Genomic DNA, 15,622 nt, shown 5'->3' with positions numbered 1-15,622 from the left:
GTCTGTTTTTCAGTTGGTATATTTTAGTAATGTGTACCGGGTTTCAGTAGACAAAAATACCCCTATATATCATGAATTCTAAGTTTTAAGGTTAAGGGTATTTTAATAATTTTTGTTCTCAAAATTAAAAAAATAAAACAAGAAACCTCCAAACCCTTACCAATCTCTCTGATTCCTCTCAACCATTTCTCTTTCATCTCTTTCACTCCAACCTTTTCTCTGTTATCCATACTCTAGTTCCAATTGAAAAAAATGAAAAACACTTGTCTTATTTTAATAATTTTCATTCTCAAAACTAAAAAAAGAAAACTCGAAACCCTTACTCACCTCATTCACTCCTTTCAACCCTTTCTCCTTCATCTCTCTCACTCAAACATTTTCTTTGTCATCTTTGCACTAGCCCCAACTAAAAAAACATTCATTATTAAACGATTTACTTTTGTAAAGAGTTGAGTCATATTCACCTTTCGAAAAAAGTTCATTCAAAATCTCTTTAATTTCATTATCTTCATTATTATATTACAGCTGACGGGCACAACTTGCACCAAGACTTTTGAGCATCCTTCCTTTACATTCCTTTACATTCCGAGACTATTACGTAACATTGCTCCATGACCATTTAATTTTTTTAGTAGAAATTCATTAACTTGTTTTCCTTTACTAAAGCAAAAAACAAATCAAAATACAATAAAATTCTCAATTATAAAATCAAACAATAAAAATTCTAAATCTTGAAATTTTATTTATAATTATATAAAGAAAAATTAGGTGCTTTAATTTTTTTATTTATGTAAGTATTTTTTTTCTCTAACCATTTTATTTAATAATGAGCGTTTTTTTAGTTAGAGCTAGTGCAGAGATGACAGAGGAAATGTGTTGAGTGAGAGAGATGAAGGAGAAAAGGTTGAGAGGAATGAAGGAGGTGAGTAAGGGTTTGGGTTTTTTTTTTTTTTTTTTAATTTTGAGAATGAAAATTATTAAAATAAGACAAGTGTTTTTTATTTTTTTCAATTAGGGCTAAAGTAGGGATGATAAAGAAAATGTTGGAGTGAAAGAGATGAAAGAGAAAGGTTGAGAGGAATGAGAGAGGTGGATAAGGGATTGGGGGGTTTCTTTTTTTATTTTTTTAATTTTGAGAAAGAAAATTATTAAAATATCCTTAACCTTAAAACTTATAATTTATGATATAAGGGTATTTTTGTCTACTGAAATCCGGTACACATTGCTAAAATGTACCAACTGAAAAACAAACAGTACGCAAGTTAGCAAACACTATATATATATATATATATATCCTATTATAGGAGACATTATTTGAGATATTACTTTTAAAATAACTAAGTCAACATTGTATTAAAAAGAAGTAAACTAAATGTTATACAAAAGAAACTAAGATTTTAGACTTATAACCTTGAAAGAAATAATTAATAAACAATCAAATATGTAATGTTCTTAGCTATTACTATATACTATTTTAATAATGATATTTTTAGTTTGTTTTCTCTCTATCTTTTTTTTTTCTTATGAGAGAAAGTATGTTTTTTGCTTTGAAAAACTGCTTGAAATTGAAATGTGTTCATTTCCAGATTCATTAATTATTTCTCTCTTATTTATTTCATATTTGACACACCTCATTTCACCTTAACTAAATTATCAGGTCTTTGAATCCACAATATTAGGAAACATTATAATGCTTAAATTAGTGCGGACCGGGATAATAAAAGAATTTGTTCTGTTATGTGGCACATACTTATTTAAAAATTATCTCTGAATATTTTAAAATTCACCGATATATTTCAAAAAAATAATTTATAAATTTTTAAAATGAAATATAAATAAATTTGTAAAAAATAAATAAGATAAATTAAATCAAGTTTCAATTTTAAATAAATTTAATTTAATAAAATATAAATTAAATTTTAATTTTTAATTTTTTGTCGGTACTAAGTTAAAGAATTGATTTTAAGTTTAATTCAATTACACATAATTAGTTTATAAATTGAGGTTTGTAAAATGGTATTAAAATGACATATTATATAATGAATAAATTACATTATCAAAATTGAAAAAGTTATTTTAATTGTATCTCTATGTTTAATTAGTAAAAAAGATGTTAATTATTATTCCAATATGTTCGTTAAGATATTATTAGGACCAATTATCATATATTCAAAATATTATTTATTTAAAAGTTTTGTTTATTAAGGTTTTGTTTTAAAAAACACTTTAATAAGTGAAAAGAATAAAAAATATTTAAATTGTGTTTAACTTTGACTCTGGATAATTTAAGACTATTAAGTATGATTCAAAAATAAACATGGCAGTGGAGATTTAAAGATAATGATTGAATGTCTTTATGAAGATTTAAAAAACTAAATATTTTATCACCGATCTTAAGGATCAAATGTTGTATTATCAATCTCACCGTAGATGTCACTATTCCAATTCCAATTTCATCAATTAACATAAAATAATGCCGTGATTTTTTTTTTTAATTTATTTAAACTTTGTAATGATGAATTTTGGTACCGTAAGTAAATAATTTTATGTTGGATCAAGACCTTCAGTAGGAAAACTGATTTAAATTTTAAAAGTTGCATTTGTGATATTTGAACGAGATGACAACAATTTATTCTTTTTTCGCTAGGAGCTAAAGCAGTTTTAATAGTTCTTGAACTTGAATATTATTATTTTGTAGGTTAAATATGTTTTTAATCCCTATACTTTGGTACGATTTTGGTTTTAATCCATTTTCAAACTATGGTACAATTTAGTCTTTCAATTTTAGAAAACTTTGGTTTTAGTTTTTTTTACTAATTTTTTTTAACTTTATTTGTTATTTTAAACACGTTTCACTATAGCATTTGAATTGTTTACACTGTTTGACCCATTTTTGCTTCAATGTTAACTAAGAAACGTGCTTGAAACAACAAATAAAATTAAAAAAAATTTGTAAAAAAAGACTAAAACCAGAGTTTTCTAAAGTTAAAGAACTAAATTGTACCATAGTTTGAAAATGAACTAAAACCAAAATCGTCTCAAAATATAGGGACTAAAAACATATTTAACCCTTATTTTGTTGTTTCAAGTGGTTAATGTTTCTCTCTTATTATATCGGAACATATATTAATAAAAGAATGTTAAAGTTGGAAAAAAAATGCCACTGAACTAATATAGTTTTTACTATGTTTTCTGAATTACAGATTTTGAATATAAGGTAAAATGAATCAAATTTTTAAAAAATACAAATTTTATATTAACCATACACATAACAAATAACAAATGTAAATTTACCTTAAATTTATATATACTCAACATAACTTTATATGAAGTTAGTTACATTCAACATAAAAATAACACTAAAATTATCTTATTTGAAGTCTATATACATAAGACAAAGTTTATTCAATATAAAAATATATAATTTTTAATTTTTTGAGCTAATGTAATCCGACACAGAAATACGTTAATTATAAAAGTAGGAAGTATAAATGAATTTTAATTTTTATGTTTTCACATTCACGTGAAATTTTTGGGTGACGTAATTTAAGGTTGTAAAACAATTAACCTACTGTGCATGGTCATCGGTCAATGGCGAATTTAAGTATCTTTACAACATTTATGTAAAAATTTGGCCAAACTATGAGAACTTTGACAGAATATAATTTGAATAAGCTTTTGTGTCTTAATACCTTGCTAGAATTTGATAATTGATAGCAGAATTTATTAACGGTCATATGAAGCAAGCTGGTCAACAGCTGTTATTAAGATCCATTACACAGCCCTCTAATTTGAACTTAATTTAAAATTCTTAACCCTTCTCTGTACTCTGTTCAAAGCGTAGTCTTGTTAGTCCTTCTTACTACCTCCTTATTATTATTTTTTAAAAATATATGTAAATATTTATAAATATACTGATATTTTGTAAGGATAATGATACTTAGACAACATTTTTTTTGACAACATTTGAACATCATTTACGTGTTATTCTGTGATTGATCTATGATGGTGTTTATGATTACTATTATTGATTATGGAACAATTTAGGACCAATCACAGAATGACACATAGATAATATTCAAATATTATCAAAAAAAAATATTGTTTAAATATTATTATCTATGTAAACGAAAATCTGATACATAATAGAACAAATAATAGACGATATTTTGTATTGCCCGTGGAATAATAGATAAATAATTTCCATTCCTTACTCGATCCCTTTGTCATATCTACCGAAAATGTGTTTGTCTGTAGCAAGAAGTGAACGTTGAACAAATGTGGTTGTTAATTAACAAAATAGCAGCCATGTAAGACAGCCATGATTTATCAAAACGATGAATTTCAAAAACGGAATTATGTTTGGTAGAGATTGGAGAGGGACCATTAAGAAACAGTTGTAGAAGGACTTAGAGTAGAGAAATTAATTGGGTGACTGAGTTTTGTTAATACTTGTTCAATTTGTCTGAGAGTTTTCAACTACTTTCTACCTTTTCACCCACAAATCCTTAATTACATACCACACAGTATCCTCTTTAGCAGCCACCCACCTATCTTTCAATACCCACCAACCCACTCCTTCGGATAACGTGAACATTTTCACCAAACTTTAATCTCTTTCTCTGTTGATACTAACGTTTGCTCACCATCACGCTACAAAGTCTTTTTTAGGTTAAAGATACCAATGGTCGCTGTACTGTATGGTTTGCCCATCGGTGCATCCAAGGTGAATACACTCTTTATCGGGCATAACTGTTCGATAAGAACAAACATTAAAGATAATTAAAAACTAATTAATAAAATAACTGTTTCGGTGATAATTTTGGGACCAAAAGGACTAATGATCAAGTTAGACGTTGGTAATGGAGGACCATCAATCCTCAGTAAGTTGATTCTTAGAATGAGGAGAGGGTTATCGCAAATACGATAGTACTCAGGGAAGAGAGTGTATGAGAAGTCAGTGTGAATGTATGAGTGTGAAAGAATGTGAATGTAAACAGAATAAAATATAAATAAACTTACTTGATATATCTCTATTGGAATATTATTATACGTGATATATGATATACGTGATATATGATATTATTCATTCTTTCACATCTGTGACGTGATGGGCCTGGAGTCCAATAAAATTGGACCAGTTTGATAATTCGGCCCAATTAATTGGTAAGCTGGATCGTTCGGTGTAACCGACCATTAAGGTGATGTGTCCAATCCTTAGAGATATACTACCGTATAATAACGATCATTAATAAGTAATTAGTGAGTATCTTAACCATTAATAATGGTCGATTAATAGATTTAATTACTAATAAATTCTATAAATATAGACATGAAGTCAAGATAAAAAATTTTTTGACTTAATTTCTTTTATTAAAACTTTTTTATGAAACACATTTAACTTGAACATTAGAGTCTTTTTTGCATGTCAAGCACTAATCGAATTAAAATGGACTGGAGGATAAACACAAACAAATGAGACTTAAAACAGATTAGAACCAAACGATCATCAATTCAACAACTGAAACCGTCACGAATAAGAAAGATCGAGTTTTAAGAAACATAAACAAATACTTTATGTGTGAAAGGAATAGATACGAAATGGTTTTTATCTTATACACTCCTAGGCTTCTCCAGCTAAGGAGGGCTTTTCTAAAGATGCTCTATTTGTTGAAAATCTTATAAAACAAGTACAGTTGTATTGTAGTAATAGTGTTTTGCCACAAACCTTTTTTTCCCACTTTTCTTGCAAAAAGTAACCCTCAACACAAACTATGATCGAGGGAAAAAAATAGATAAAATAATCTTAAAAAATTCCATATTCTGGATGGGTTTTTCATTATTACTATTTTAAATATTGGTTTTCAATTACCGAAAGCAACACAACCTAAAAGCATACGTAATTCCGAACTAGTATGAAATTCTCTATATGGTTTTCTATGTAGTACGGGCCTAAGAAGAACATTGCTTTTTAAAAGGCCCAATCTGGGCTCTTTCTTTTAATACCCCCGTGGTTTCGTCTGGAATATTTTAAATTGTACAATCGACCGTTTAATTGGTGAAAGAAGAATGAACCGGAGCTTCAACAAGCCCAAGCCCAGTTGACACTCGCACGCCGCATTTGCTTAGAGGACCGTGAAAAACGAGTTGGAGGAAATTCGCGCGAATTGAAGGCGCAAGCGGAGAAAGTAGAAAGATGCAGAAGCAGACAGAGGAAGAAGAGAAAAACAGTGATGGAAAGCAGAAGAAGAGCTCCGTGGTGATAAGAATACCTTCTTTTCAGGAAGTGGTTGAAAGTTCACAGGCGAAATCGACTCCACCGTCTCTCTTCCTTCCCTCCCAATCCTTTTCCCAAGCTTTCGCCTTCGTCAAATCCTCCGAGTTCTACGCTCCTCCTCCTCCTCCTCCTCCTCCACAACCCAGGTATACACGCTTGAAATTTCTGCATCTTAATTCTTTGTTCATTATCATCGTAACGGTTGTTATTTTATCGTTCCTTCTGTTAATTGTTTTGTTTATTAGGGAAACTGCCCAATCGGATGCTCCATCTTCAACCTCCACCCCGTCTCCCGCTGCTGCTGCTGCTGCATCTTCATCAAAATTACACTCCTCTCAGGCCTCTCAAAATCGCAATTCAATTCTTGTGAGCCACAGACAGGTCGAATGCCTTTTAAAATTGTTATCGTAAAACTACGAGAACCGCTATGATTTTAGCGCATTCTAATTAAATTCTTGCGAGCCACAGACAGGTCGAATGCCTTTTAAAATTGTTATCGTAAAACTACGACAATCGCTATGATTTTAGCGCATTCTAATTAAATTCTTGCATTCTCTTCGTTTTTTTTTTTCCTTTTTCGTGCATAATCTTATGAGATTATTTTGTCAACGTGTTTCTTGTATAATTAGTGTCTTGAAGTGAATTTTGTTTTCCGTTTTGTAGAAGGGAAACCCCTTGCTCAAACACATTAGGAACGTTAGATGGGCGTTTGCCGATGTTGTTTGTGACTACATGCTGGGCCAAAGCTCCTGTGCTCTGTATCTCAGGTTATTTTCTCTTCTGAATTTAGATGTTCTAGAGTTTGTTTGTTGCGCACTTGCTGTCGTCAGTGTCAACGCTATGAAAATGCACATCAAATTGTCAATCAGCACTGGATATCCTGATGTAAGGCCAGTACTGTTACTGTGGCGTTTCGTGGGATAATTGCATGTTCTCATGACTGGAGTGGAAAGAATATTTATGACTCAATTCAGTGGATTGACTTTGTTATATAGTTTATCATTGTGCTTGTGGGGTTGCTTTTATTCTAGATTCCCCTGCATGGTCAATCATTATCTTACAAGTTGTTATTCCTCTACTATTTGGGTTCATTATAGTTCTATTTTTTTGGCATCAACTTAACTTAGTTGGATGGTTTAATGCAGTCTTCGGTATCATCTTCTGCATCCAGACTACTTGTATTATAGAATTAGGGAGTTGCAGAAGAATTTCAAGCTTCGTGTGGTTCTATGCCATGTTGATGTGGTCAGGCACTCATTCAAACTTCTATAGCATCTATTTTAGTTTATGTTTTCCAGTGATCTATCTAGAAATTTATATTAACTATACCTGTTCTGCTATCTATACAGAGGATGTGACATTTGTCTGTTGTTTTCTTGTTGATTGCAGGAAGATGTAATAAAGCCTCTACTTGAAGTTACAAAAACAGCTTTGCTTCACGACTGTACGCTCCTGTGTGGATGGAGGTGCAATTGACTTTACTTTTAACTGCTTGTGAAGTATGCATACTGAAGATATAAATTTTTTTCCTTTCCTCTCAGGAGCATGAGTCGGCTGCTATTATCTACTACATTCTTGTGAACTTGCTATCAAACTGAGTAGAAAATTTAACATGCAATCAAAATTTCTTGTTAAGGAAAAAAGTGTGTGATTGCAACTTAATGAAGCATGTTAATGTGACTATCTATTTTCCAACGGTTTTTTTGTGACTCAATTAATACATACACCTTGGAAGGAGAAATGCTTATCGTATTTTCTTTCCGAGCTTTTGGTTTAGCAGAATTTCTTCCATATAAAGGAGCTTGAGATTAATATAGCATTAACATGCATGTGAGTTTCAATATCTGTAGTAGCATCTGGCAAGATTTCCCTTCTCTTACCGGTCTAATTGGTTTTATTTGATTCCGTTGTACTGTTGTTATAGTCTGGAGGAATGTGGCCGGTACTTGGAGACCATAAAAGTCTATGAAAACAAGCCTGCAGACATTATTCAAGGCCAAATGGATACAGATTATCTATCACGGGTATGGTTATATTTCTTCTTTTCTGTTTGCTAATTTCTATGGGTTTTATTTAATACTTTCAAGAGTAAATTATAAAAGATGCAGTTCGTAAATTGATTACATTCTATGCTTGCCCATCAATTGTGCTGAAGCTGTTTTATTTTCAACTGTAGCTAACACATGCCCTTACAACAGTACGGCATGTTAACAAGACTGATGTTGTCACCCTTGGTACCACATTTGGGGTATGCATGCTGGCTTTTAGTGCACGCAGAGACACAGTTCGATTGATTTAATTCACAAAAGCATTTTCATCAAGCTATTTTCTTGTCTTTTCAGTCTCTTTCTAACATTATGGGCGCATCTATGGAAGATCTAGCTCGTTGCCCTGGCATAGGAGAGCGCAAGGTATATTAATGTTACTAGTAATGAAACTGCAATGGGACAGTGATTTGCAGTTGCACATTTTTTGTAGCATTGGTGAATGATCTTTAGCCATTGCTTACTTATATTAACCAAAAAAATCTGAATCTTCCTGATGACAGGTCAAGCGCTTGTTTGACACTTTTCATGAACCTTTCAAACGGGTGGACTCAGGCCGGCAGGCCATTCCAGATACTTCTGTTCAATATGAGCCAGCTAGTCCAGGCTCATCGATAAGGAACGATACTGAATCTTCTTCCTTGATTGAAGACAAGCAAGGCGATGTCAACGATGTGAGCAAACGAAGGAAGAAAGAACCCGAAGTTACTGTCAAGTCTGCCCTTTCTGCAGCTTTTGCCAAATACTCGGATAGAGTTGGAAAGAGGAAAGAAACTTCACAAGTGGAGGAAAAAGGAGAATAGGATGCTTTCAAATAATCAGAAGCTGAAATATAAAATTACCATAATGTTTTTCACCGGGTTGTGCAATAATATACCCTTGAGCGTAATCTTATGATATTTAGAGGCTTCAGTTATTATGTCTATGCATGTGAAGCCATGGAGACTCTTTTGGGACTGTAATGGGGAAACACTTGTAACAAGTGAAGAGGTAATTGTTATAATATGGCAGCTGAACTTGTAGGAGGTTAGGAGTCTTTAATCAAATAGGAAGGAAGAGAAGAAAACCGGTGGGAAGATTGGATTTTTGGTTGTTGAGATTAATTTTCCCTGTTTAAGAGATATTCTCACTTTTGTACATTGTGTCTTCCTTCTATTCTAGATTCTCAAACCATTTAGGGATTTTTTTTTGTCCAATATTTGTACAAGATGTAGCTTATTTCTGAAACCACGTTAGGTTATAAGAACAAATAGTGGGAAGATTGGATTTTCGGTTGTTGAGATAAGTTTTTCCCCATTTACGAGGTACTTTGTACGTTATGTCTATAACTTATTTTCTTGATTCTGACACCACTTTGGATTTGTTGTTTAATGTTTCAGTCAGCTAACCTATTTTCTGAACTAGTGCCTATCAAACTCTTCTTTTGTCTATTGCACCACTTTTGGATCTTGCCCTGCCACCATTTTGGGGTAGTGTTGGGGTTGTACAGGTTTACAAGTTACAAGTGGTGCATATTTCCAGATGGAGCTCGAAGTTTTCAACTTTACTACCGGATGCAATAGTAATATCATAATGACTACATAATTTTTACTTGGAAAATAATATATTAAAAATTGTGTTATGTTTAATATTGAGTACCATGAACAAAATCTACTCTGAAAAGTATTTTTATATTTTAAGATAGAGGGTACATAATATATATCAGTGACATACCACTAGCTGGTGTATTACATAAAAGTAACAGGTATACAAAACAGAATCAAATAAAATCAGAAAAGTAAAACAGATAGATCACCCAAACAAGTTATAGCTCCACTTAGGAACCTATGATCTAGCTCCAGGTAATTTTTGCTCATGACTTGGATATTGTATTTTTCTAGATTGTCAAGAAGGCTTTAGAAAAGTCATTTTATTATTTAATGGAGAATGAAGGAATATCAGACTATAAAGGACTTAGTTCTCCAAGTCTGGGTTACAAATACTTATACACTATGTAATAATTTCCCATCATCTTTGGTTCATCCCTCGTTGTTCGGGTTGGTAACATTGATATTTCTCCATTCTGATGGCCTGTTGCCTGTCGCAATCATTTTGCTGATCTTTTTATCAGGAAATGTCCATTGATATGACAAGCCGGGCTCCTTGTTGTGCTACGTGCTTTGTGGGGAATCCTTGCTTTCAGTCAGACACCAGTCGTGCAAGTTAAAACAGGTCAGCATTATTCCATTATGTCTGTCACGTCTACATGTTTGTATTTCTCCTTATACTAAAGGTGAATTAGCTTTTAATATATAGTTGTCTCCTATTGCACCGCCTAAAATTCAGCTCTTTGCCAATTGCCAGATAGAAAGAAGCTAACATCGATCTCCTTGTCAGTCTGTAAGAGGGGGAGCTCTATATTTAAGGTCGTTTTCCGTTGGTCAAAAGTGATCCAGTCTGATTTTAGGTATGTCACTAAGTATTGTTTTTTCGCGGTGAGTTACGGGATTTAAGAATTTACAGGAAGCGATACTCTTGAATATTAAGTTTCATCATATTGCAGGAGAAATGTTCTGTTCATATTAGCGACATAATTATTAGAAAGTTCACATTCCTCTTATTTTCTTACCTTGTATCTTTGCAAGTTTCTCATGACAAAGACAATCTAAAATACAGATCATAAAGTGATAAAAGCAAAATCTAGAACTACAAGTTCCATGCCTCCTTATCGTCTTTCTGTTTGCATTTTCTTCCCTCCTCTTTTCTCCGCTATTGAAGGCTGTAGAGATGAGGTAATGTCATTGGACCTTGCCAATTCGGTGGTGCCCCCCATTGAGTGTGATATTACTCGTGTTTTGGGGCCTAATTTTTGTCCAAGGGCTAGTTTAATCTAACACGAAGTTAGTTTATTTCTAGGCTGCTTCTGCTCTTTGGCGTTTGTTTCTGAAATCGTAGGGAGCTAGAACTAAGGGAGGATGGGTTCCTAACAAGTGGTATTAGTGATTGTACAACATCTGTCATGAGCGGCCTGTAATCAGCTTCTGGCTGTATGCACATTGCTGCAATGGCAGCTATCTGCAAAATCCCATAGAAGCAGAAAGCAAATGTTACTTGATAGTAAAAGTATGGTTAGTCCAAGACATTAAGTGACAATGATGAGGGTGAGAGAATAATTATGACTAAACGAAAGATTGACCTGAATTAAATCCTTCTTTGAGTACTGTCCGCGTAGAGCTGGATCAACCATTTCAATCACCTTTTCTCTGTTTGTCAACCGTGGAAGAGCCTGGTGAATGCATAATATCTTATGTTACAAAATTAATATTTGGCAATACTAGAAACTTAATTCTCAACTCTGTTTGCATCTCCTTTGATTTTCTTTAAACAAAAGTTGCATATTCAATTTTATTCTATTCAAAATTGCAGGGTGCTATTTACTAACCCAAGAGACAAGGACGTGTTCTCCTGGGGCCCGCTTGATATCAACTGGCACACGTCCCGTGAGGAGTTCGAGAAGAACCACACCGTAGCTGTAAACATCTGACTTTGTGGTAAGCTTACCCGTGGCGTACCTACATCATGCCCAAATTCAAGGGACAAATTAAATTTATGCAATAATTTATGAAAGAAGTTGTAAATATATCATGAATGGTGTGCAGTATAAAATTTTTGTATGTCATGTATCATAGATAAAATTAAAAATCACAGCCTGCTTGATAAGGACTTGACTGTGACCATGTGCAAGGTTCTTTACTTAACGTTGTAAGTTAATTACTGGGATTGGGTGGAGAATGAAGATAAGGCATGGCGCTTCCAAATGACAGATGAAATGGGACACTTGTAATACTCACTCTGGTGCCAGATATCCAGTGGTCCCCAACACACGGGTGGAAACCTGACCGTTCTTCTTCTCTGATCCCATCTTAGCCAATCCAAAATCAGACACCTTGGCACGGAAATTTTGATCCAGCAGAACGTTGTTAGTCTTGAAGTCTCTGTGGATCACAGGAGAGACTGCATGTTCATGAAGGAATTCCAGTGCCCTAGCACAATCAAGGGCTATCCTCATCCTGGCCCACCAATCCAACGGTTGAGTTTGATCGTTGGGGGAGTGAAGATGGCGGTGAAGTGTACCATCGGGCATGTATTCAAAAATCAATAACCTGTGGTGTTGGTCAGCGCAATAGCCAAGTAACTCCACCAAATATGGAGAGTGCAAGCGACTTAGGAGATCGACCTGCAATAAATGTCATTTAGTCTTCACACCCATGTGCTGGATTTGAATAAAGCTCACAATATGAGTTGGCAAGTGGGATGGACTGATAGAAAGGTAAATGGATGTTCATTCCAATTTTCATGGTCCCAAATTTGGTTGCAAAATGCCAGAGATTTCTTTTAAAAGGATAATCGCTGACAGGAAATGTCTTATTGTCTGTATTTTAATGACCTATGAATAACTTATATTAATATTTTGATTCAATAGTAGTGCATTATTCAAATGACTTAAATCTTTATAACTTATTTTAATTTTGAGTGATTTTTTTAATCTTTGACATGTTTTCACAGTTTACAAAATTTTCTAGGTTAGAAGATGCAGAAAGGTTATAACTTTAAGATATTATATATAGAAAACCTAAGAATAATTTATATCCCTAATTGCTGGAGTCAAATGTCAAATCATTAAGGCATAAATAATTTGCTAGTAGGATATTAAGTTTGTCACGTGATAGTTTGTAAAATTCCTTTCATATTAATGTAAACATTTCCTTACGACTTATAAAGTTTGTTAGGCAAGCAATACTAGTTTGAGCTTAACAAAAGACAAAAACAAAGTCTCTGAACAAACTGGATCTAATACAAGGAAATGAGACACTGGGAGAGAGAGAGGGTGCAAGTAACAACAAGAAATAATTCAATCTTTGCGTGCTGAAAAGAAGAGGATATATTAACTCATTAAATGAAGCACACTGACTCACCTCTATTCTGAAGGCACGCTCCCCTTGCTTACCCTCACTACGAAGCAACTTAATTGCTGCCAAAGTGCCATCACTTAGAACTCCTCTATACATCAAGCCATGTCCTCCATTACCACCAATCACATTTCTTTCACTGAATCCGTCTGTAGCAATTTCTAGTTCCCTATATGTAAACACTTGGACTCCTCGAAATGTAGGTGCTGGGGTCCTGCCCAAATTTCCCCCGTGAAGACACCCACTCTTTACTTCTACAATAAATGTCTCCAAGCATTTATGGATTAGCTTCTGAATTTTAAAGCCTCACCCCTCAAAGACTAGTTGAATTAATGTTAAGAAGAACTAATGAATTAATGATATGCTAGAGACAAATTTATATGATCATCTGCAGTCTGGAAAGTTATGCAGTTGTAATTGCTAGCAAATTAACTCTTGTAAGTTTTCACATAGTTATGATATTGCTTCACTAATAAGTATTTAAGATACTATTTGCAATTCATTGATATCATGTGACGAGGCAGCTAGTTACCTGGGCTAGAATTCAACGTTGATGAAGTAATGAGCCTGCTGCTTGTGTCATGAAGCTCTGTACTGTCTTCTTTGCAAGTGCCACTTTTGGAGGAAGATTTTTGACGACGGATCAAGAACAGGACCACAAGAATGACAAATAGGACCGTAACTAAGGTAACGAATGAGACGGTAATGAGAATGGTTTTGGTAGGGAAATGGCCGTGGCTATGTCTATGTCTTTCTGAATGTAAGCGGTGCTGTGTGAAAGAATTGTTCTTAGCTGGTGGCCCTGCAGGTACGGTGGCTGTAGTATTAACTTCCATGACTGACAACAGAGAGAAAAAAAGTAAATGGGTTGTGTGTTTGAGGTGAGAAAGAAGTTTGAGATTGGAAGGCAGGAAATAAAAGAGGATGTGGAGAGTGGGGAATGCCGCAATGGATTTTGCTTACAGTAATAAACGAAAGAATGAGGGTGCAAGAATTTTGCTAGTTGTAAGCCTCCTTTCCTAGGAGGGCAAGCCAGCCTCTCGTGAATATTTAATTAAGTGGTTTTGGTGTACTTCCTTTGTCTCTTCTTCTGTTATTTTCTGAAGAATTGTCTTTTTCTTTGCATAAGAAAATCTCGGAAGCTTTTGCACAATCTTTCACTCTTGCTCTCTCTAATAATTCCCTAATTTTACATCATACCCATTCTGTTTTCCTAAAACAAAAATGCATTTGTATTTGTAGCGTATCTTTTTCTTGGTCTTCTTTGGAAATAGAAAACAAGAAAAGATAATTATGCTTTTGGTTGGCTGATCAATCAATTTATATCTGCTTTTGCTGCAGGTAGTGGTCATCGGTCAACCAGTTCCACCACTGTTAAGAGTGGAGCAAGAGGGTGAGTTTGTACGGTGACTTTGCCATCTCACACCAGTAACTGCCAATAACAACAATCCAATTAACACCTGCATAACTCAAAATCCCCGAATTCAATAACAACAAATTCCATCATGCATCATTTTATATGATTTAGTTTCTTCATTTGACTTGAAGGCTAGCCAAAGAAGGGGACAAAATGACAAATAAACTTGCTGCATTTAGCTAATCTAAATGAGCAGCTGAAATATGCTATTTTACCCTGCTTGTTATTTTTTCAGGATTATGTACATTTTAGCTTATGTTTTCTTCTTTCTATCCATTGAAATAATTAAACCATTTTTGTATTATTTCTTTTTCCATGTTAAGGAGATGTTGGAGTGAAATAGGCATATTCTTTTTAAAAAAGGTAAATTGTATGGAGTGGAAAGAAGAAGCCCCCACATGGATTGTTACGGAAGATTGGCAATCATATGGCTCGCAATCACGTGCCTTTGTGTTGTGCAAAAAGTGAAGTCGTGAAAAGACCAAAAGGGGAAACATTCTCTCAAACTTAAACACATTTGTTAATGCCCTACCTTCCTTCCCATCTCACCAAATTACATTTACTGCAACATTAGCCTTATCTACTAAATAAATACCAACTTAATATCACATTTCATAAAAATAAATACCTTTCCTAAAAATATAAATCTCATTATTGTTTTGGATCCAACTTAGTGCCGCATCTTCAGAAAATAAAATGTTTTGGATCCCAAGATAGATTTCTAAAGTTTTTTATGGTGCCAAAACGTAAAATATAATAAAATTAAAAAAAAAAGTTATATATTAATTTATAAATCTTTCTCACAAAAGTTAAAAAATTTCTTATACAATCTTATTGTATAATTTTATTTCTAGACAAAAATGACAAACTTTCTTGTATTTTGTATAATTTTATTGAAAAATTCTAAACCTTTTTCGTAACACATTATCGTTCG

The 15,622-nt window shown here is 33.4% G+C and overlaps 2 protein-coding genes across 6 annotated transcripts; one reads left to right on the top strand and one right to left on the bottom strand.

Annotated features, from left to right (window-relative positions):
• Positions 1–6,091: 6,091 nt before the first annotated feature.
• On the top strand, positions 6,092–14,992 carry LOC106770909 (DNA excision repair protein ERCC-1). Of its 5 annotated transcripts, XR_002669225.1 has the most exons (14): positions 6,095–6,423; positions 6,523–6,658; positions 6,941–7,044; positions 7,423–7,522; positions 7,667–7,743; positions 8,202–8,301; positions 8,454–8,525; positions 8,620–8,688; positions 8,826–9,312; positions 10,433–10,533; positions 10,666–10,768; positions 11,728–12,631; positions 13,796–13,958; positions 14,613–14,992. XR_002669225.1 is itself a non-coding variant. In XM_014656756.2 (9 exons), exons 1-9 carry the CDS (start codon positions 6,197–6,199, stop codon positions 9,123–9,125), a joined length of 1,170 nt encoding a protein of 389 aa, XP_014512242.1. In that variant the 5' UTR covers positions 6,092–6,196; the 3' UTR covers positions 9,126–9,652. The 5 variants fall into 5 exon arrangements, 2 of the variants coding, with proteins under 2 accessions (XP_014512242.1, XP_014512241.1); XR_002669226.1 differs by lacking the exon at positions 10,666–10,768; XR_002669227.1 differs by lacking the exons at positions 10,433–10,533; positions 10,666–10,768.
• Positions 10,859–14,339, bottom strand: LOC106772737 (probable serine/threonine-protein kinase PBL7). The gene is made up of 6 exons (XM_014659312.2): positions 13,804–14,339; positions 13,278–13,525; positions 12,153–12,538; positions 11,744–11,873; positions 11,498–11,587; positions 10,859–11,376 (listed from the first exon to the last, which is right to left on the bottom strand). The coding sequence occupies exons 1-6, from the start codon at positions 14,105–14,107 to the stop codon at positions 11,203–11,205; spliced, it is 1,332 nt and encodes a 443-aa protein (XP_014514798.1). The 5' UTR covers positions 14,108–14,339; the 3' UTR covers positions 10,859–11,202.
• Positions 14,993–15,622: the final 630 nt, after the last annotated feature.

The sequence above is a fragment of the Vigna radiata genome, chromosome 8 (assembly GCF_000741045.1).
Source record: "Vigna radiata var. radiata cultivar VC1973A chromosome 8, Vradiata_ver6, whole genome shotgun sequence".
Classification (NCBI taxonomy): domain Eukaryota; kingdom Viridiplantae; phylum Streptophyta; class Magnoliopsida; order Fabales; family Fabaceae; genus Vigna; species Vigna radiata.
This window is presented reverse-complemented; position numbering and strand designations above follow the sequence as displayed.